Below are 18,845 nucleotides of genomic sequence, written 5' to 3'. Positions count from 1 at the left end.
AAAAGAAAAAAAAAAAAAACACCAACCCCCCCCCAAAAAAAACACCACCAAAACATTTTCAGTTTGTATACACTGTGAGGATATCACCCCCCCACACTCCCCCACCCTCTACCATGTCTCCCATTCTCTTATCTCTTGAAGTGGTAAAGGGGCAAAGGGGCATCAGGGCAACTGATGCTCAGCCCTCAGGTTCTTGACAGGAAACTGTGTAGGTGGGTTGGTTATAAGAACTGTCCCTCATCTTGCATTAGTGTCTTTTCTGGGATTATAAACTCCCGGGATTCCCCCCAAAACATTACCAAATACAGTAGAAAGGTGACAGTGGCCACCCAGTGACAGAAAAGTAAAATCCATTCCTGATAGAGGCTGGCTTCAGGCTGGCCACTTGATGAGCCTCATCACCCGGTCCCTGCTCCCCTGGCTTCCAGTGGCTTGGTCTGCCCCTGCCAGCCTTTGCATTTTTCTATCTTTTCCTCATTGTGTGGCCCCCTTGTCTTTAAAAGGCTAAACTGCTCTGTACTAAATTTGGTCACGCAGCGCTCCAAGATTCCCTGGAATGTCCTCAAGTTTCAAACAGCTCTGACAGTGAGGCAGGCCCGCCCCCTGGCTTGGGGATTGGCTTCTCCTCTCTGGCTGGGCAGCTGTCAGGTTTTATTGGTTGCTGGTTAGACCAAGCAGGGTCCACTAGCCTTGGGCTGCAGGGAGGCTGCCGAGTCCCCTGAGCACCTGTGGCACAGCGGGCCCTACGAGCTGCAGTCCTCATCTAGCTGGGCCTTCCCACCCAAGCCCACCCAGCTCTACCCAGACCAGCACCCCCTCTCCCTTCTCTGCGAACTACCAACACTCCCACAGACTTGGCAAGAGAAGCTGCCCGCTTTGCCAAGATGTCCAAGGTAGCCAAGTATCGGCGGCAGGTGAGTGAAGACCCTGACATCGACAGCCTGCTGTCCACCCTCTCCCCTGAGGAGATGGAAGAACTGGAGAAGGAGCTAGATGTGGTGGACCCAGATGGGAGCATTCCTGTGGGGCTGCGGCAGAGGAATCAAACGGACAGACAGCCCTCTGGCACGTTCAGCCGGGAAGCCATGCTCAACTTCTGCGAAAAGGAGACCAAGAAGCTCACCCAGAGGGAGATGTCTATAGACGTGAGTGATGCACCCTGGAGGAGAATGGGGTGGGAAGGGAGGACCGGGCCCCTAACTCCATGACCAGAACCCTTCTTTTCTTAGAGGAATAATCCTTACTGGCAAGGGATGAAATGCTTTAGAACAGGTTATTATGCACTAAACTGGCAGTGGGAAGCGGAATTTGCTCTGTAAGCAGAAGTTGGATGTGTTGGAGAGACAGGACATCTCAAGAATCAAATAGGAAAGGGAGCTGAGGGGTGTCCTTGAAGGATACATTGTCGAGTTGATGCCATCATGGTCTCGGCATGTTTCTTCCTTCATCTCCATCCTGTGCTAGTGAGGAGGGAGAAAGGATAGAATGACGTTTGTAGTCTCCAGCCACCCAAGAAGAGGAGGCCAAGCTGATCCCCACGCTCTGGAGGACATGGCCCAAGGCCCGAGAGCAGGGATGGGAAAGCAAGGAGACACGGTGCAAGAGTTGGAGTATTGTCCCTGTGCCTGCCATTCCCTGGGCCCCATGTTCAAGACTTTCCCAGGAAACGAGGAGTGTGTGGGGAGCCAAGGGACTCAGGAATTCCTACCCTGCGGGGAAGTGGCTAATTCTTTTATAGCTCTGATAATAATGAATAAATATCAAAACAGATATGGGGGAAATGATAGACCCTCCATCGAGGGGCTAGTGACCCAGGACAGAGAAAAGAAACTTAGACAAGGTCTTGACACTTTTGTGACCCCCGCCCTTTCCTGGACCCTAAGAGTCACTCTGGAGTTTGGCTCTGTTCTCCTCTTCAATTCCTTGGGCTCTGGGCCCCATGGCTGCCTTGTCTCCAGTGGCTCCTGGAGGGTGAGGTCAAACAGAACTGTTTTTAACCCATGGGAACCAAACCCAGGGCCTCTCATATGCCACGTAAGCATCCTATCTTTGCACTGTCCACCCACTCCTAAAACCAAAGCCCTTACTTAATTATAAAGCAAGATGTTTAGACCAAAGAACAGCCAAGGAACTCTTGTGCTCCTGGGACTTTGATTCTCCAACATTCTGCACTTAGTAAATGCTATGCCCTGCCTCTCTCTTCTGTCTCCCAGTTCCCTGGCCCTGCCTAGGGATGCACTTCTTCAGATGGATCCAAGTCAAGGAATAGAGGGTGAGACAGTATGCATCCTTGGAGGAGATGCTGCCCTTAGGACCATTGTTCCTTACGGAGGTAGTCTGTTAGAATGCTCTCGTTGCTCCTCATGCAGGCAAAGGGCATATGTTAGCACAATGGCCAGCCAGAGTTGGAAATGTATACTGAGCATGGTCAGAAGTCTCTAAATCTGGGGGAATGTGACTGAACCCTAACGTGTAGCCCCTTTGGCATTGTTGTCAGAAGAATGAGCGTGAAGTCAAGGCCTAGAGTTTAAGTACCAGACAAACCCTGTGTGGGTACCAGCAGCTCTTACTGTCCTGACTCTATGACTCCTCCCAGCTTACCTAGATCTTGAGAACAGTACCCACCTCTGTTGAGGTGACTAAGAAGGTGTGGGAAGTGCTTGGCACAGAACCTGGCACATAGCATCTAATACGCCGCAGCAGTGGGATTGCTAATTCACTTTAGTAAAGGAACTCAGAAAATGGTGAGATTAGTCCAAAGCAAATCTCTGCCCTTGTCCGGCCCTGCCCACCCCTCCATCTAGGGACTTGTCTCTTTGATTAGTGGCCAGAGCAAGCACACAGAGCATGGATGCTCAAGTCTAGCTGGAGAGTGTGAACTCCTCTCCAGGCTGGGGAACTGGCTCTAGCTCTTGCTGCCTGAGCCTTTCCCTCTTCCTGAAGACCTGCAGGTAATAAGCCAGTCGGTTTGATAGTGAGCTAGCCAGTTAACTGGACCGCAGCAGAAAGATGAGCTACAGAGAATCTTCTATATGTCTACTACCCCAATCTTGTTTTATTTTAGTTTTTGTTTTTTCTCTGTTGAGAGAAGGTTTCTCTGTGTAGCCCTGGCTGTCTTGGAACTCACTCTGTAGACCAGGCTGGCCTTGAACTCAGAGATCAGCCTGTCTCTGCCTCCCCAGTGCTGGGATTAAAGGTGTACTACACCTTTCTCTTTCAAAGCCTCAACAGTCTTAGGAGATAGGATTTTTATCCCCATCATAAAAAAAAAAAGTCTCAGTGAGGCTAAATACTTGTCCAAGGTGACACAGTAAATGACCTGCCTGACTTTTTGTGCTTCCTCCCCTTTTCCTGTTACATTGGGATATCAGAGTATGGATGGGGAGATAATGCCAGCCCTTCTTTGTTTTTATAACAGGTTCTCAGCTAACTCAGGCTGAGTCAAACTCAACAGCTAGTGAGAGTGACCTCGAACTTCCGGTTCTCCTGCTTCTACCTCTGAAGCAGTGGGATTACAGACATGTGCCACCATGCCAGGTTTGCACAGTTGAACTAGGGATCTTGGTGTCTGGTAGATAAGCACTGTGCCAGCTGAGTTCCTTTAGGGTCATACAGCCGCTGCTTGTGAGAGCCCCAGAGAGATGCTCAAGATCCGTGTACTTGTGTGTTGCTAGAGGACCCCGTGACAGTCTGCCTGAAAGCTCCCCTACCACCACCATCTAATGAGTACCTTTAACTATCAGACCAACTGTCCATGAGGGAAAGGTACTGGTTGGCATTAAGACACTTTAGTTAAATCCTGTCGATGGGATGGTGGCATTATGAATGTTCTTTTGTTTTGTTTTGTTTTGTTTTTTGTCTTTCAAAACAGGGTTTTTCTGTAGCTTTGGAGCCTGTCCTGGAACTTGCCCATAGACCAGGCTGGCCTCAAACTCACAGAGCTCTGCCTGTCTCTGCCCCCCCCCCCCCCCAGTGCTGGGATTAAAGGTGTGTGCTATCACCGCCCCACATGGACATTCTTTTAAAATAATGTTTATGTTTTAGACATACGTAATAAACTATTCTCGGGAAAATTGATTGAATTGGGGATTTGCCGTAAAACGACAGGGATGGGAGTGTGGGTGAGGCAGTGCCGGTCTGGAGTTGTTGCTGTTGCAGCTGATGCTGGACCCACATGAGTGTTTATTACGTTGTTCTCCACTTCGTTTGAAACCTTCCACACAGAGAAAACATTTAGAAGAAACTAAGAGGGCTGGAGAGATGGCTCAGCGGTTAAGAGCATTGCCTGCTCTTCCAAAGGTCCTGAGTTCAATTCCCAGCAACCACGTGGTGGCTCACAACCATCTGTAATGGGGTCTGGTGCCCTCCTCTGGCCTGCAGGCATGCACACAGACAGAATATTGTATACATAATAAATAAGTAAATAAATAAATATTTTTAAAAAAGAGAAGAAACTAAGAGAGATAAGCAGGCCTGTTCCGCTTTTCCTGGGAGGGAAAGTAAGATTCATACTGTGACTGGCATGCTGGGGTCTAGACCAGGTAAGGGACCGAGGCTACGTCTTCCTCACTGGGCTGGAATAGTTCACGGAGTTTTTGGATTGGCTAGCATAGTTTTTGTGCATATTCCTCCCGTACTTCTTCCAGGTCACCACCTCCAGGAAGTCACCCCAGATTCTTAGGCAAAGCTGGGCACCTTGATCAAGCACGCTAGGGTCATAAGGTTCTTTCCTCGGGACATTTATCACTAGAGAAGGGTGCTCGGGTGTGTCGTATGTGCGTGTGGAAGTCACAGGACAGCTTGCACGAGTCACTCTCTACTTCCACGGGTTCCAAAGGCTGGAACTCATGCTTTCAGGTTTGCATGACAAGTACTTTTCCTCCTGCTGACTCAGTTTCCCCATGGTGATGGAGACCAAACCCAGGGCCTTGAACATGGCAAGTGTCTGCCCTCCATATACAAGGGTATGTGGAGGGCTGGAGAGATGGCTCAGAGGTTAAAAGAACTGACTGCTGTTCTGAAGGTCCTGAGTTCAATTCCCAGCAACTACATGATGGCTCACACCCATCTATAATTAGATCTGGTGCCCAGAACACTATATACATAATAAATAAATTTAAAAAAAAACAAGGGTATGTGGAGCTGCATACCCCTGCCCCTCTTTTTCTAATTAATTAATTAATTAATTAATTAATTTATTTATTTATTTTTCTTGGCCGTTTCCCTCACCAGCATATATGATTCAGGAGGCGGATACTTACATAAGGCCTCCACATAGATCATAAGATCCCCAGCTGCTTATGAAATGAATTTCAGTTAGCACGGGATTCAGGGAAGGCTAGAGGCGGGCTCCTGCCCTGCCTGTAGATGGAGTGGATCTGGCAGCCAGTCTTCTCCCTGGTCCTCTGGGAGTTCTCCCTTAACCCAGGTGGAAGACAGAGCCCCAGCCAGTGCAGAAGCCAGCAGTGGAGTGAAGCGGTCCTTGTCTCATGTTTCAGGGACCAGATCCCAACAGGTCATCTCTTATTCTTCCCTTCCCAAGTGGGAGGGGAATGACCCCTCAGCCTACCCCTCTTGTCCTTCCCTCTATGGTGACAGGGACCCAGGATTAGCACCTGCATGAAAGCGGGGTCAGGGGCCAGGGCAGCTGAGCCAGGGGGCGGAGAAAGCTCTTTTAGGTTTTCCCCAGAGGCTAACTTGAGACTCCTGAGAACCCACTGCTGGCCTAGAACCTCCTGCTGCCACTTAGCCTCCACAGCCCCTTCCTCCAACCTTGTTTCAACTCCATCCCCCGGGCTCCCCTCATGAATGGGAAGGCCGGAGACGGTGGCACCAACCCTCAGAATGCCCTTTGCAGATAGCTGGGCTTGTTGGGAGTACACGAGGCAGCACGGCGCAACGATTAAGGAGATTAACCCCAACTGGTACACACTCAAAATAGCCCTGGAGGCCTGAGTAGAGAGGGCAGAAGAGGTGATGGGGGCCTGGTGACCCAGGTAGGCACATGCACAAACTAGAAAAAGCTGGACAAAATTATTAGCCACCCCCATCTGTAGTTTGGGAAAGCAGCTGACTGTCTTCAGCTAGGTGGTGCGACCTACAGGTGTTTGTTTTAACTTGTTGTTTTTAAGTCTTTTGTTCATGCACTGAATATATAATATTTAAAGAATTTTGTGGGGCTGGAGAGGTGACTCAGAGATTAAAAGCCAGTGCTCTTCCAGAGGATTCCAGGTTCAATTCCCATCACCCACATGGCAGCTCACAACTGTCTGTAACTTCAGTTCCAGAGCTCCTGACAGCCTCACACAGACATGCATGCAGACAAACACCAATGAACATAAAATAAGAATAAATTATATATATATAAAAAGAATTTAGTGCAAGCAAGGCACCAGAGCTGGACCCCCCTGCAGCATGTCCTCTGACCTTTGTCCCTTCTTGGGACAGCAGGTCTGAGAACTTGAGACCTTGGCTAGATGGGAAACATAAGAGGGGGGCAAGCCAGATGGACAGGAATGAGGAGGACTTGCAATTATGAAATGGAATTTCACTATGAAATTATGAGAGGAAGGTGGGGATGGTTTCAAAGTCTGGCTGAGAGATGCCAATCAAGGGAGGTTGTCACCAGCATGGGCAGTTGGAAGCCTCAGGGTTTCAGGGACTTCATGGTCCCCAGGACTGGATGAACAAGGAAGACAAAGCTCCCTCCTCCAAGAGACTGTGGACTTACAGAAACAGCATGTCCACGGCTGACCCAGAGGAGGCAAGCCTTGAATGATTGGGATTAAGAGAGATTTGCAACGTGTGTGTGCGCGTGTGTGTGTGTGTGTGCATGTGTGTGCACTCAAAGCAAAAATAGCCACAGCATAGGGGTGAAGGGAGGAAGAAGCTGAAAATCACGTGATTGTCGAGTTGGATGAACAGGATTATCCTGATCCATAGAGTAAGGTCCAGATTAAGCTGTTTTGTGTTTACTGAACCACACTGATCATAGCCAGCAGAAAAAGGTGGCTTACGTCTAAGGTGTAAGTCCTTGTTTGGGGCTTCTCAGCAGCGGGTCCAGGCTTGAGATAGCAAACCACAGGTGCCTGCACTCAGCCCAGTCCAGATTTGTGTTCTGCTTCTTCCCCTTACAGCCCCAGTGCAGCTGAGCAGCTGAGTACGTTGGGCCAAAAAGGGAGGGCATTAATTTATTTAGCATGTGCTGGTACCGAGGGCATCACCACTACCATCTCATTGGCTTAGCCTCTTCAGCTCTGTTACCTGTCTAGTAGGAATGATAAAATCAGCCTCGAAGGGCTATTGGAGCATTCAACAGGATAAGGTATTCAGAGTTTATTTCCTCAGGAGAGAGGCTTTCTTCAGTCTCAATTCATCAGCCTTTGTACCTGTACAGACGCCAAAACAACATTAAAAAAATTCTCACGAGGTTAAAAAAGTTCTGTCCATAGGAGTGAGGTAATGGCAAGAGGGGTGGAGAGGAGAGAGGAAAGCAAGGACCAATGAAGGAGGGAGGCCAGGGTGATTTGTTGCTTGGTGCCTGGCTCTTCACCTGATTTCTCGGAACCACCTTTATTTTACTCCCCCACCCTCACCCCGGGCTTAAGGACCCACGCTGATTTACTGGTTTTGGCAAATGGTAGAAAAGAGAGGGTTGAGGGACATTTCAGACAGAAGAATTCTCCTCCTCGTTAGCCATGTTCCATCCCAGCATGATCTAAAGCCAGGGCTGCTTTGGGAGTTTGGGCTTCAGCTATCTCTGGGGTCCACTGCAGAGGCCAGGCCAGGTCGTCAGGACACTGTGTACAAACAGCTAGGAATAGAAAGGCCTCCTGCTCCACAGGCTCTGCCCGCTCCTCCCCTCACTCCTTCTCTGTTCAGGATCCCTAGGCTCCACTAGCTCATCAGCCCTGACTCCCAGGTCAGATGGCAGGACCAGCAGGATGCCGGCCTCCAGTGCCAAGAGGTGCACTGTCCTCAGCTAGGGCTTCAGGCGGCACTGTGTGTGCTCAGTGTGTGGAGTCTAGTGGTTGGATCGTCTCGTCAGGGTCCAAGTAGATCTGGATTCCCATCCTGCTCTGCTGATTGACTGTCCATGATCTGGACCAGTTCCCGTATGTGCCAGAGCATCTGTCCCATGGAAGCTGAAGGGCCTGGTCCTGGGCTCAGTAGTCTGCCATGGACTCCAAGAAGTGTGCTGGGTTGGAAATCTGGTACTGAAGTCTCATGAGCAGTTGCTTCTTTCCTTTGCTCCAACTCAGCCCACTCATTCCCCTCCCTGATACTTAGGCCTTCTTCTCCCTCACCCCCTTCTCTTTAGTGCTAAGGATGGGTAGTACCCAGAGCCTCACACATTTTAAGCCTAGGCTTTGACATACACCCAGTCTCTACTCTGTTTACACACAGTATTCGTGACTCATGCTTTATGCTTATAGGGACAAGGAGGACTCTCCTAAATCAGTGATTCCTCAACTGTTCATTGAGCTGCTGCTGTATCTTCTATATTGGGCATTTTCTAAATGCTAAAACAGAGTGGACAACATAGGGACCGTCCTTGTTGCCACAGAGATTGTATTTATTCTTACGGTCAACACAGATATTATACTTTGCTTTCTGTTGCTATAATAAAGGCCATGACAGAAAGCAAGTTGGGGAGGAAAGGGTTTATTTGGTTTGCATGTCCGGATCACAGTCGATCATCGAGGGAAGCCAAGATGAGAAGTCAGAGGGCAGGAACCTGGTGGCAGGAGCTAAAGAAGAGACTGTGGAAGAATACCGCTTACTTGCTTGCTCTCCATGGCCGCTCAACCTGCTTATTTATACAACCTGCCCAGGAATGGCACTACCTACAGTGTGCTGGGCCCTTTCATATCAGTCATTGATCAAGAAAATGACCTTGATAGACTTGCCTACAGACCAGTCTGATGAAGATGCTTTTTAAATTGTAGTTCCCCTTCCCAGATAAACTTAGCTTGTATGTCAAGTTGACAAAAAAAAAAAACCCTAATCAGCACAATGTACAATATATATGTCTGTGTGTACATATGCATGTATATATGCCACATAAACATACACATGTGTAACATGTATCATATATATGATTTTAAAAAGTGTGAATCTGTTTAAGGAAAGAGTATATGATCAACCATGGTAGGGGCCCATTTCCAACAGGCTCAACGGGATCTTCAGCACAAGAAACATGACATTTGTTTAGCGTCTGGGACAAAGTCAGCAATGGGAATGCCTGGAGAAGCAGCTTCCAAGGAGGAGAGCCATGCAAAGGCCTGGAGGTGGAAACAGTTTATTGTGTCAGAGGAAGCTCAGCTAGGCTAACTGGAGCATAGCTGGGAGAGATGAAGAAGGCCCCCGAAGAGGCAAGGTCGGATAGTGCAAGGCCTTTTAGGGAAGCAGAGGAGTTTGGTTCGTCTCTTAGTTTGTTTATGTGGTGGTGCGGCTCAAACTCAGAGTTTTGCACGTGCTAACCAAGGACTAAAGTACACCCCTAGCCAGAAATTAGATTTTTTTTTCTTTTTTCAAGATAGGGTTTCTCTGTGTAACAACTCTGGCTGTCCTGGAACTCCCTTTGTAAACCAGGCTAGCCTCAAACCCACAGAGATCCATCTACCTTTGCCTCCCAAGTCATGGGATTAAAGGCCTATGCCACCACGCCTGGCTAGATGGGGTCTCATGTGGCCCAGGTTAGTCTCAATCTTGCTATATAACCAAGGATGATCTTGAACTTCTGACCCTCCTGTATCCATCTCCCAAGTGCTGAGATTAAACATGTTTTCCTACATTCACTTTTTCGTGGTTCTAAGCATCCAGCCCAAGGCTTCTCACATGTTAGACAATCACTCTTAAGAACTGAGCCCCAGCCCAGCAGCTGAAGTTTGGAATTTTACTCCATTTGCAGAGTCACTGGAGGGTTTAGAGCAGAGCGGATGAGGGGGAGCACAGCTGAGTGTGTAGCAGTCACCTGGAAAAGGATGGCTTGTTGAGGCAAGAAGTTCAGAAGCCCCTTTCAGGTTAACGCAGGACTGGCTGATATGCTGAGGGAAAGAGGAATTGTGGGAGATGATGTTTGTTTTGAGGCAGGGTCCCGGTGGGTAGCCCAGGCTGTTTTTCAATTCACCATCCCCTGCCTCCCTGATGTGGGGATTTCATGGGCACCACCAGCTGGCCAACAGCAGAGGAGTGGTTTGGGAAGTGCCAGAGTTCAAATTGAGGCCATTAGTTAAGTTCATTTGCTAATAAGATCCCCAGGTGGAAGTGCCAGGTGGCCCAGGGGGTATAAGTCTTAGGCTCAGTAAGAAAGAGGGCTGGGAGAGCCATTAGCATGTGAATGATATTTAACTTTTTAAAAAGTTTTTCTGGTGCATTTATTTTATGCTTATGAATGTTTTGCTTCCATGTATGAGTGTCCACCATGTGTGTGTGTCTGGTACCCACAGAGGCCAGAAGAAGGCACTGGGTTCCCTGAAACTGAAGTCATAGATGGTTGTAAGCTGGGTGCTGGGAACTGCTCTCTGCAAGAGTAGCAAGCACTCTTAACCACTGAGACATCTTGCCACCCCTGTGAATAACATTTAAAACCATGAGCCTAGACGATGTCGCTTGGGATGTGGGTGTGGGTGGAGAAGAATGGGGGGCTAAGGGCAGAGTTCTTCCTTATGTAAACATGTAGGCATTGGAAGAGGAGAGAGCTAGTGGTGGGAGGGAACCTGGCTCTCAAAGAATCAATGGAGATTCACGGAAGAGAGCTCCCCTCTTTGTCCTTGTTGCTGAGAGGTTTAATAAGATGAAGGCAGAGAATCAGCCACAGTGCCTGAAAAATGGAAGCCATTAGAACCTAATGAAATTATTGTGCTGAAGCAATCTCTCTCTCTGTCGTCCTAATGCTAATCAAAAGAGCCAAAGTAAATGTGGTATCAGGGAAGGCTTTTATGAGACAGAGAACATTGTTGCCTATCTGTACGCTCCTGGGAATAATTCCACAGAAAGAAAAACTTTGATGGCACTAGAAAAGGGGTAAGGAAGGGATAGAGCTCGTGGCAGCTGACAGGTCTGTCTTCCTGGCAGCCTCTCTCTTCTGCATGGAGGAGGGAAAGCCAAGGAGATAGCAATGATGCCTTCAGATTGACAGGTGGGGAACGAGTGGTGAAGCTGATCTCTGATGCGTTGACACGTGCACAGTGTGAGCTGGGAAGACAGCACCGGCAGCCATATATAGGCTAGCTTGAAGCAGGGAGAATTTTAGGAGGTCAAGGCCTAGGTCACCAGAAGAATGCTCGGTGCTTCCTGGGAGAGGTAGAGAAAATATGAAAACATGACTGGACAAGAAACCTGGCACGCAAGCTGTCACCAGACAATGGCCAGTGCCGGAGATGCTTCATGTGCATCTGTCTGTCTTCAGGGCCACCCATGCCCAGGCGGGGGAGCACACAGGTCCTATCCCAGTACCCAACTGACAGCAGAGTGGTGGGACCCACACAGATTCCCAGGCCAAGCCCGGGAACTGGCTAATTCCCTGCTGACTGCTGCCAGCTGGGTGGCTTCAGACACATGGTTAACATTTATAAGCCTTACCTTCTTTTGTTTTTATTTGTTAATGCCTTTTTGTTTTGTTTTTCGAGACAGGATTTCTCTGTAGCTTTGGAGCCTGTCCTGGAACTCACTCTATAGACCGGGCTGGCCTTGAACTCACAGAGTTCTGCCTGCCAAAGGAGTGCACCACTGCCGCCTGGCCTCTTAGCGCCTTTTTAATATTGCATTTGTACTCCACAAAGTGGGCTTCCCCCCAGCAGCTGTTTTACTGCAACATGAAATACATACAGAGTGTGCATGAAATGTGTGTGCAGAGTTGAGTGGCTGACCAGAGTGGTCAGGAAATTGAACCTCAGCATGGCGGTGCCACAAAACCCATCCAAGCTCCCTCCCCAGGGTAACTCCTATCTCTACTTCCAACTGCATACATAGTTTTGTCTGTTTTTATTGACTCACCCAGGAAGAGTTCCCTATCCAGAATCTTTCGCTCCACTGTCTGTTGGTGAAGTTCAATTGTGTTGTCCACAGCATTTTTAAACCTCCACCCTGTTCAGTATTCATCTGCATGACTATACCACGACTTAACTAGTCCATCTCCTTGTTATGGGAATGTGGGTGGTTTCCAGTCTTGGGTTATCATAAACGATAATGCTCTCACACTCGCACCCATGACTTCCTTTCTGTTTGGTATGTATCTAGGTGTAGAATTTATGGTTCATAGGAAGCACATAAGACACTTGACTTACTTCAAGGGATGATATTACTAACTTGAAGAGTCTTTGGGAAGATGAGCTGCAGGAAGATTGAGATGACCTAACACTTGCTTTGCTTTGCGAAGAGCAGGCACCTGATAGAGCGCCATCGTCCCCATCCCTTTGGGATTTCACTCGCTCCTGCCTCCACAGGGACCTTTGCTACTTTAAGCACCCTTCCTTTCTTCCATCTTCAGCATTCCTGACCACTGTCTCCAGGCCTCAGCTCAGCTCCTTTGCTTCCTCAACAGGCTACAGAGGAAACATCACCACTGAGCATGCCCGGTCAGCCCCTGTCTCACTACCACTACGGGCTTTGATGGGGCAGCCTAGGACCTCCCTGTTGCTGGGTCTATGGTGTATGCTTTGCTCTTTAGCCTAGTTATTTACTGTGACATTCAATCACTCTCTTGTTCTTAAAATGCTCACTTCTGTGGCACCGAGACACCACATTCGCCTGGTTCCCCCCTTTTCTCTCTAATTATTCCTTCCTGGTTGCTGAGGAAAGCAATACTCCCTGTAATGGCTGCATATTGCTGTCTCCTCTGTGGTCTTCCCCAGGTGCCTTCCAGCCCCACAGACACTGCTACCACCCTATGCTCAGTCTCTATCTGTGGCCTAGATCTCTATTTTGGGTTCTAGATCATCCAGTTGCCTCTTGGACACCTCAAGTGTCTCAAATTCAACCAGTCTAAAAATAAATTAGTCATTGACACCCACCTTACGCCTAAACCTGCTTTTCCTCTCCTTTCTGCGCTTTGGCAACTAGAAGTAACATCTAACCCAGAACCGAGGTCATAACCCTGGAGGTTAAACAGCCCTCATCTCTGTCCCAATTTCCAGACTTTACTAGTGATAGAATCCTGCCTGTTCTACCTCCGGGGTAGCTTCTTTCTCTGCTATACAACAGGCCATCGCGTCCACCCATATCACATGTCAGCTAGACACATGCCATGGCCTCCTAACTGCTCTGCCTGTCTCTCTTCTCTTGACATTGCAAACTATCCTCCTCTCAGCTGCCAGAGTCTTATTATAAGATGAAACCATGATCTTGCCACTCCCTGCGGAAAAACCTTCAGTTGCTCAATAGAGCTTAGGAGGTCCTTGGTGAGCCAGCACCCCTTTAAGCCACTAATATTCCTCTCCTTCTGCCCACCCCTTGCTGCAGCTGGAGACCATTCATTGGTTCTTCATCCCTGCCAAGCCTTGACATGCTCTTTCAGTGCCTTTGAAAGTTCCATCATCTAAGTGGGATGCTAGGTCCCTGTAACCCTCACTTTATTGTCACCTCCTTTAGAAAGATTTCCTGACTGAGTGGTGATGGCGCACTCCTTTAATCCCAGCGCTCAGGAGGCAGAGGCAGATAGATCTCTGAGTTCCAGGCCAGCCTTGTCTATAGAGTTCCAGGACAGTTAGGGCTACACAGAGAATCCCTGTCTCAAAACAAAACAAACAAAATAAAAAACAAACCATCAACAACAATAACAACAACAAAAACAAAAAACAACTTCAAACAACCAACCACAAAAACAAACAAAGAAAGATTTCCTAGCCCCAGTCTGGGGTTGTATGCCCCGTCCCTGTGCTCAGAAGTGCCACCTGCAGTGTCTGCCACCACACACCAGGTAAACATGGTGCATCATTTCAGTGCTGTCCCCTCCTGCTCGTCCCCAAACTCCTCTCCCGCCTCCCTTTCCCCATCTTCTTCCTCTTCCCCCATGACTACTTCTTCCTCTTCAAGTTTTAAAAAATTTATTATTGTATGTTTGTACATGATTGTACATGTGCATGTTTGTGTTATGTGAGTGTGGGCTTGCATATGTCACACCGCCTGTGTGGAGACAATTCTGGGAAGTCTATTCTCTTCTCCTGCCACAGATTCTGAGGGTCACATGAGGTCATCGGGTTCCAGGGTAGAAGTGCTTGCTGTGCAAGTCTGACGAGGAAGAGGACAAGGGACATCTGCAAATGTCATTTTTATTTTATTTGACTTATTATTAGGGTGGGTTGCCCCTGCTACAGCACACTTGTGGAGGTCAGAGGTCAGCTTGCAGAAGTTGGGTCTCCTCTCCCAGGATCAGGTTGTCAGTCTTGGTAGCAGGCCCCCTAAACCACTGACCCATCTTGCCTGCCCCAAATGCTAGTCTTATAGGACTTGATTGAATCTACAAAAGTTGTGAATTGAGCTACACTCTTCTGAGACTTTTTGAAAAGTGCGTTTGGCAGGGACCCTCCACTCTACTCCAGTGTCTGTAAACTGTCAGTGAAGTCAGTTCAGCGTTCACATTCTGCGGTAGCTGCTTGTTGGGGGAAGGTCTGTCAGTCCTTCCATTCTCTTCCTTCTCTTGGTCCTTTCTCGCCCAGCTCCGTAGGGTTGTGGAATCATGGACTGAGACTTTTAGCAAAACACAGCTGAGCCGGGTGGTGGTGGCGCACGCCTTTAATCCCAGCACTCAGGAGGCAGAGGCAGGTGGCTCTCTGTGAGTTCGAGGCCAGCCTGGTCTACAGAGCTAGTTCCAGAACAGGCTTCAAAGCTACAGAGAAACGTTGTCTCAAAACAACAACAACAACAACAACAAAACACACACACACAGCTGAGTCCACCTGTGATCCCTGTACCACTTAGAGCCAATTAGTAAGTCTCAGTTCCCATCATCTAGGTTCACCCTTAAGTGTCTGGGAGTTTTGTCTGCAGAGCTAGCAAAAAACAACATTGCTTCCTTGGAGAACTAGTTACAAGCTGCCTCCCTCTGGATCCCCCATCCCTGCACAACCAATCAGAAAGGGAGCTGATTTCCTCACAGCATTCATAGAGCCTCCTCTCTGGAAACCCCAGGTTTAGATGTGTAGAGCTGGTGTCTAGAAAGGTCTGGGTAGACCAGAGTAGCAAAGGAGGGACAGAACTAGGATTAGGTCCTCGTAGAGACTTCAATGTGGATTGTCTATACTGTAGACAATCCTCTTTGCCTGCCTCCTTTCCTCCTTCCCTCCCCCTTCTTTCTTTCTTGATACTTGCTGCCAAGCCTGACAACTTAATAATTTTTTTGTTTTTATTTCATGTGCATTGGTATTTTGCCTGCATGTTTGTCTGTGTGAGGGTGTCAGATCTCCTGGAACAGGAGTGACAGTCAGTTATGCGCTATCATGTGATTACTGGGGATTGAACCCCGGTCCTCTGGAAGAGCACCCGGCACTTTTAACCACTGAGCCATCTCTCCAACTCCCAGCAATCCTCTTTCTTAGCCAGACTTCTACTAGAGAATTAAACCCTACAATAAAGCAAACCGAATGACTGTTTCCTCAGTTCCCCTTATGTTACTACAACAGAATACCAACTGGGAAATTATTATTTATTTTACTTTTTTTTGAGACTGGATTTTGTGTAGCCTGGGCTGGCTTTGAACTTGTTATGCAGTGGAGGATAGCCTTGGGCACCACATTCTCCTGCCTTCTCCTAAGTGCTGGAATCAGACGCATGTACCATCATGTCTGGCTAGACTGTGTGACGTTTAATGACCAGAAATATATTTGGTTCATAGTTCTGAAGGCTATGAGGTCTGTGATGGGAGAGTTTCATTAAGGAGGGTCTTTTTGCTGTGTCGTAGCAAGGCAGAAAGTGGGCAAGAGAAAGTCAGCAAGCATGCCAGAGGGTATGCGCTTTACATGAGAAAGGCACTGCCATAGCAGCAGCCTAAATTCAGTGTCTCCCAGATCAACCCCACCTTCCAACACCAGCAGACTGGGAAAGAAATCAATAATGAATGAATTTGGGAAGCCGGGTTCAACTATACCTCTCCCAAAGATGCAAAACAGCCCCGTTCTCGGTCCACGAGGAAGAAATTGATTCATTAACTATAGTGGATACCATGAGGAATTAACGGTTGGTATTTCCTGCTAGAATCCTGTCTGCCAGAGGCTGGTGTTAGATTATTTTGCTTAGACCAAATTTTCCAAAATGAATCATCTCACCTATGGAAGCGTCTCTTTCACTGTGTGCTACCAACAACTGCCCTCTGTCCTCCACTGCACTCAGGATTGACTTAATCTTAAAATCACTAGAAGAATGTTGGTAGTGACCGCGAAGTACTGAAGATGTGACTGTTTCATTGCTCAAGGGGCTTTGAGGTTGAGTCTTCAGATTTGTTTCCAGGTCCCATAGCCCATGCTTCAAAGAGCAGTGTGGGCCAGGCACGGTGGCACACGTCTTTTGTGTGTGTGTGTTTGTTTGTTTGTTTTTACAACAGGGTTTCTCTGTGTAGCCCTGGCTGGCCTGGAACTCACTCTGTAGTCCAGGCTGACCTTAAACTCAGAGGTACCCCCTGCCTCTGCCTCCTGAGTGCTGGATTTAAAGATGTGCACCACCGAGCCTGATTTATGCATCACATGTCTTTAATCCCAGCAGATGCAGGCTGGTCTCTGTAAATTGAAGGCCAATCTGGTCTACATATCCAGGCTAGCCAAGGCAGCATAGTAATTCATAGTGTATTTACAAAGTGTGACCCGCCCTCTGTCTGACTAAGTTAGTGTACAATGTAATGTTTCCCCATGGCGTTTTTTGGACCTGCTTTTACTTTGTTCTTACTCTTCTCTCTCTCTGCCCCATCCCCCCTTCTCTTTCTGCAGAGGACCCTAACGCCCCCCAAATAGTCCTGCTTTCGTGTCGCAGGCATCCCACTCTCCCTGCTCTCAGATCTCTCCCTCCCATGGGCACAGGCTGCTTTCTATGATTTCCCTTAGTGTCCGAGATCATTCTATGTACGTATACATTCCATTAAGTTTTCTTGCCTGCTTTTTTTTTTTTTGCTTAGCATATTAGTCATTTTCTCTTTTCATTAGATTCTTCCTGAACATCATTTCTAGTGGAGATCATCGCAGTCCATTGTATGACTGTATGGAACCATTTGCCTATATTTGGACATGCACATGCTTCCCAACAAACACACTTTCCAAGGGCCCAAACAGATCCCCAGAGCCCCAGCACAAGCTCCTTCCCCTGGCCTCTGGCACCCATCCCCAGAGATGAAGCCAGCCAAACCAGATGATGAATAGAACCATTAACACACTGTTCTCCCAGCTGAGCCTCTGATGAAACAAAACTCCCAGAGGAGAGCAGACTCCCTGGGTGCTGGAAATGCAGGACTGACGGGCAGCTCGCAGGCAGACTCTCCATAGTCTGGGGAAACATGAGGCCACTAATGTTATTTTTCAGAGGATCAAGTTCCTGATGTTGGATCATCTGCCATGCAGAGCACTGTCCTCTTTCTCCAGCCCCCTGGGGTATGCCAGAGTGTAGGTACTATGGGTAAAGCAGATGGACCAAGTTTCTCCCTGTCTTGGAAGGAAGACTTGTTACTACTTAAAAACAACCAGGGGCTGGGTTGTGGCGCAGGTGGTATAATGCCTTCCTCTGGTACATGAAGCCCTAAGCTGATCCCAAGTATGGCAAAACAAAACAAAACCCCACCAGCAATAACACAAACACAACACAACCAAAAGGCAATCAAAGCTCTAGTCTTGAAAAATTTCAAGTCTAGGGAGGATGTGAGGAAGAGGGAGTAGTAGCTAGTCCATCCTCCCGCTTCCATGGGAGACCCTACTCTAGACACACACTTAAGTACTATACCAATGCACATAACACCAAGGGAAGCAAAAGTAATTTCTCTTCATGAAAACCACAGAGAAGGGCTGGAGAGATGGCTCAGAGGTTAAGAGCACTGACTGCTCTTCCAGAGGTCCTGAGTTCAATTCCCAGCAACCAGATGGTGACTCACAACCATTTGTAATGAGATCTGGCGCCCTCTTCTGGCCTGCAGGGCAGAACATTGTAAGCATAATAAATAATAAATCTTAAAAAAGGAGAAAAGAAAACCACGGAGAAGCACCACACACCCACAAGCACATATGGAGTGCCTGGTTGCTATCTTAGGAACTGCATGCATGATCAGGTTCATCCAGCCACAATAACAATGAGTCTCATACCTCCTGTCGGTGTCAGGCTTTGTGGGCTCCACATATGTCATTCATGTGAGTCTCCTGTGTGTCTTGTAAGGCAGATGACCTTTAACCTGTATGGCAAATGGGAAAAAAATGGGTCTCCATGGGAAGTGACAGCCATCCTAGGCTCAAACTGCCCCACACAGTCACTGGCCACACTTAGTCAGTAAGGATTTGCTGTACAAGCCTGAGAACTTGAGTTAAGTCCCCAGGACCCACATGAAAAAGCCAGGCACTGTGGCATGCTTGCAAACCCAGGGTTGAGATGGCAGAGCCAGATAGAGCCCTGGTGCCAGATTTTGGTTCACAGTTCCAGAGAGATAGGAGTCCATCGTGGGGGAAGAGGGTGGCAGTAAGGGGCAGAAGCAGGAAGCTGAGCAATCACATCTTTTGTTTCTCAGTGTAACAGCTCTAGCTGTCCTGGAACTCACTCAGTAGACCAGGCTGGCCTTGAGCTCACAGAGATCCGCCTGCCTCTGCTTCGTGAGTGCTGGGCGTGCGCCACCACTGCCTGGCAGCGATCACATCTTGAATTGAAAGCAGGAAGCAGAGAAA

General features: G+C 48.2%; 1 protein-coding gene and 1 long non-coding RNA gene across 3 annotated transcripts in view; one reads left to right on the top strand and one right to left on the bottom strand.

Moving 5' to 3' along the window:
- The window catches only part of LOC126505077 (uncharacterized), a 25,377-nt gene extending 6,532 nt beyond the window's left edge, over positions 1-18,845 (bottom strand). Inside the window, exons 1-2 of the long non-coding RNA XR_007592796.1 lie at positions 18,722-18,845; positions 18,276-18,361 (exon numbers count right to left, since the gene is read on the bottom strand). This is a non-coding gene — a long non-coding RNA (uncharacterized lncRNA). The remainder of the gene's footprint in view (positions 1-18,275; positions 18,362-18,721) is intronic.
- Positions 632-18,845, top strand: part of Lmod1 (leiomodin 1) — a 41,650-nt gene continuing 23,436 nt past the window's right edge. Inside the window, exon 1 of one of the 2 annotated variants that reach the window (XM_050147802.1) lies at positions 632-1,145. In XM_050147802.1, the coding sequence (XP_050003759.1) occupies positions 885-1,145 (261 nt within the window). In that variant the 5' untranslated portion in view covers positions 632-884. The remainder of the gene's footprint in view (positions 1,146-18,845) is intronic. The other variant, XM_050147801.1, reaches the window with a different exon arrangement.

Source organism: Alexandromys fortis, unplaced genomic scaffold (genome assembly GCF_014885135.2).
Source record: "Alexandromys fortis isolate MF-2015 unplaced genomic scaffold, M_Fortis_MF-2015_v1.1 scaffold_58, whole genome shotgun sequence".
Classification (NCBI taxonomy): domain Eukaryota; kingdom Metazoa; phylum Chordata; class Mammalia; order Rodentia; family Cricetidae; genus Alexandromys; species Alexandromys fortis.
Note: the sequence above shows the minus strand (reverse complement) of the source record. Positions and strands in the feature narration are given on the sequence as shown.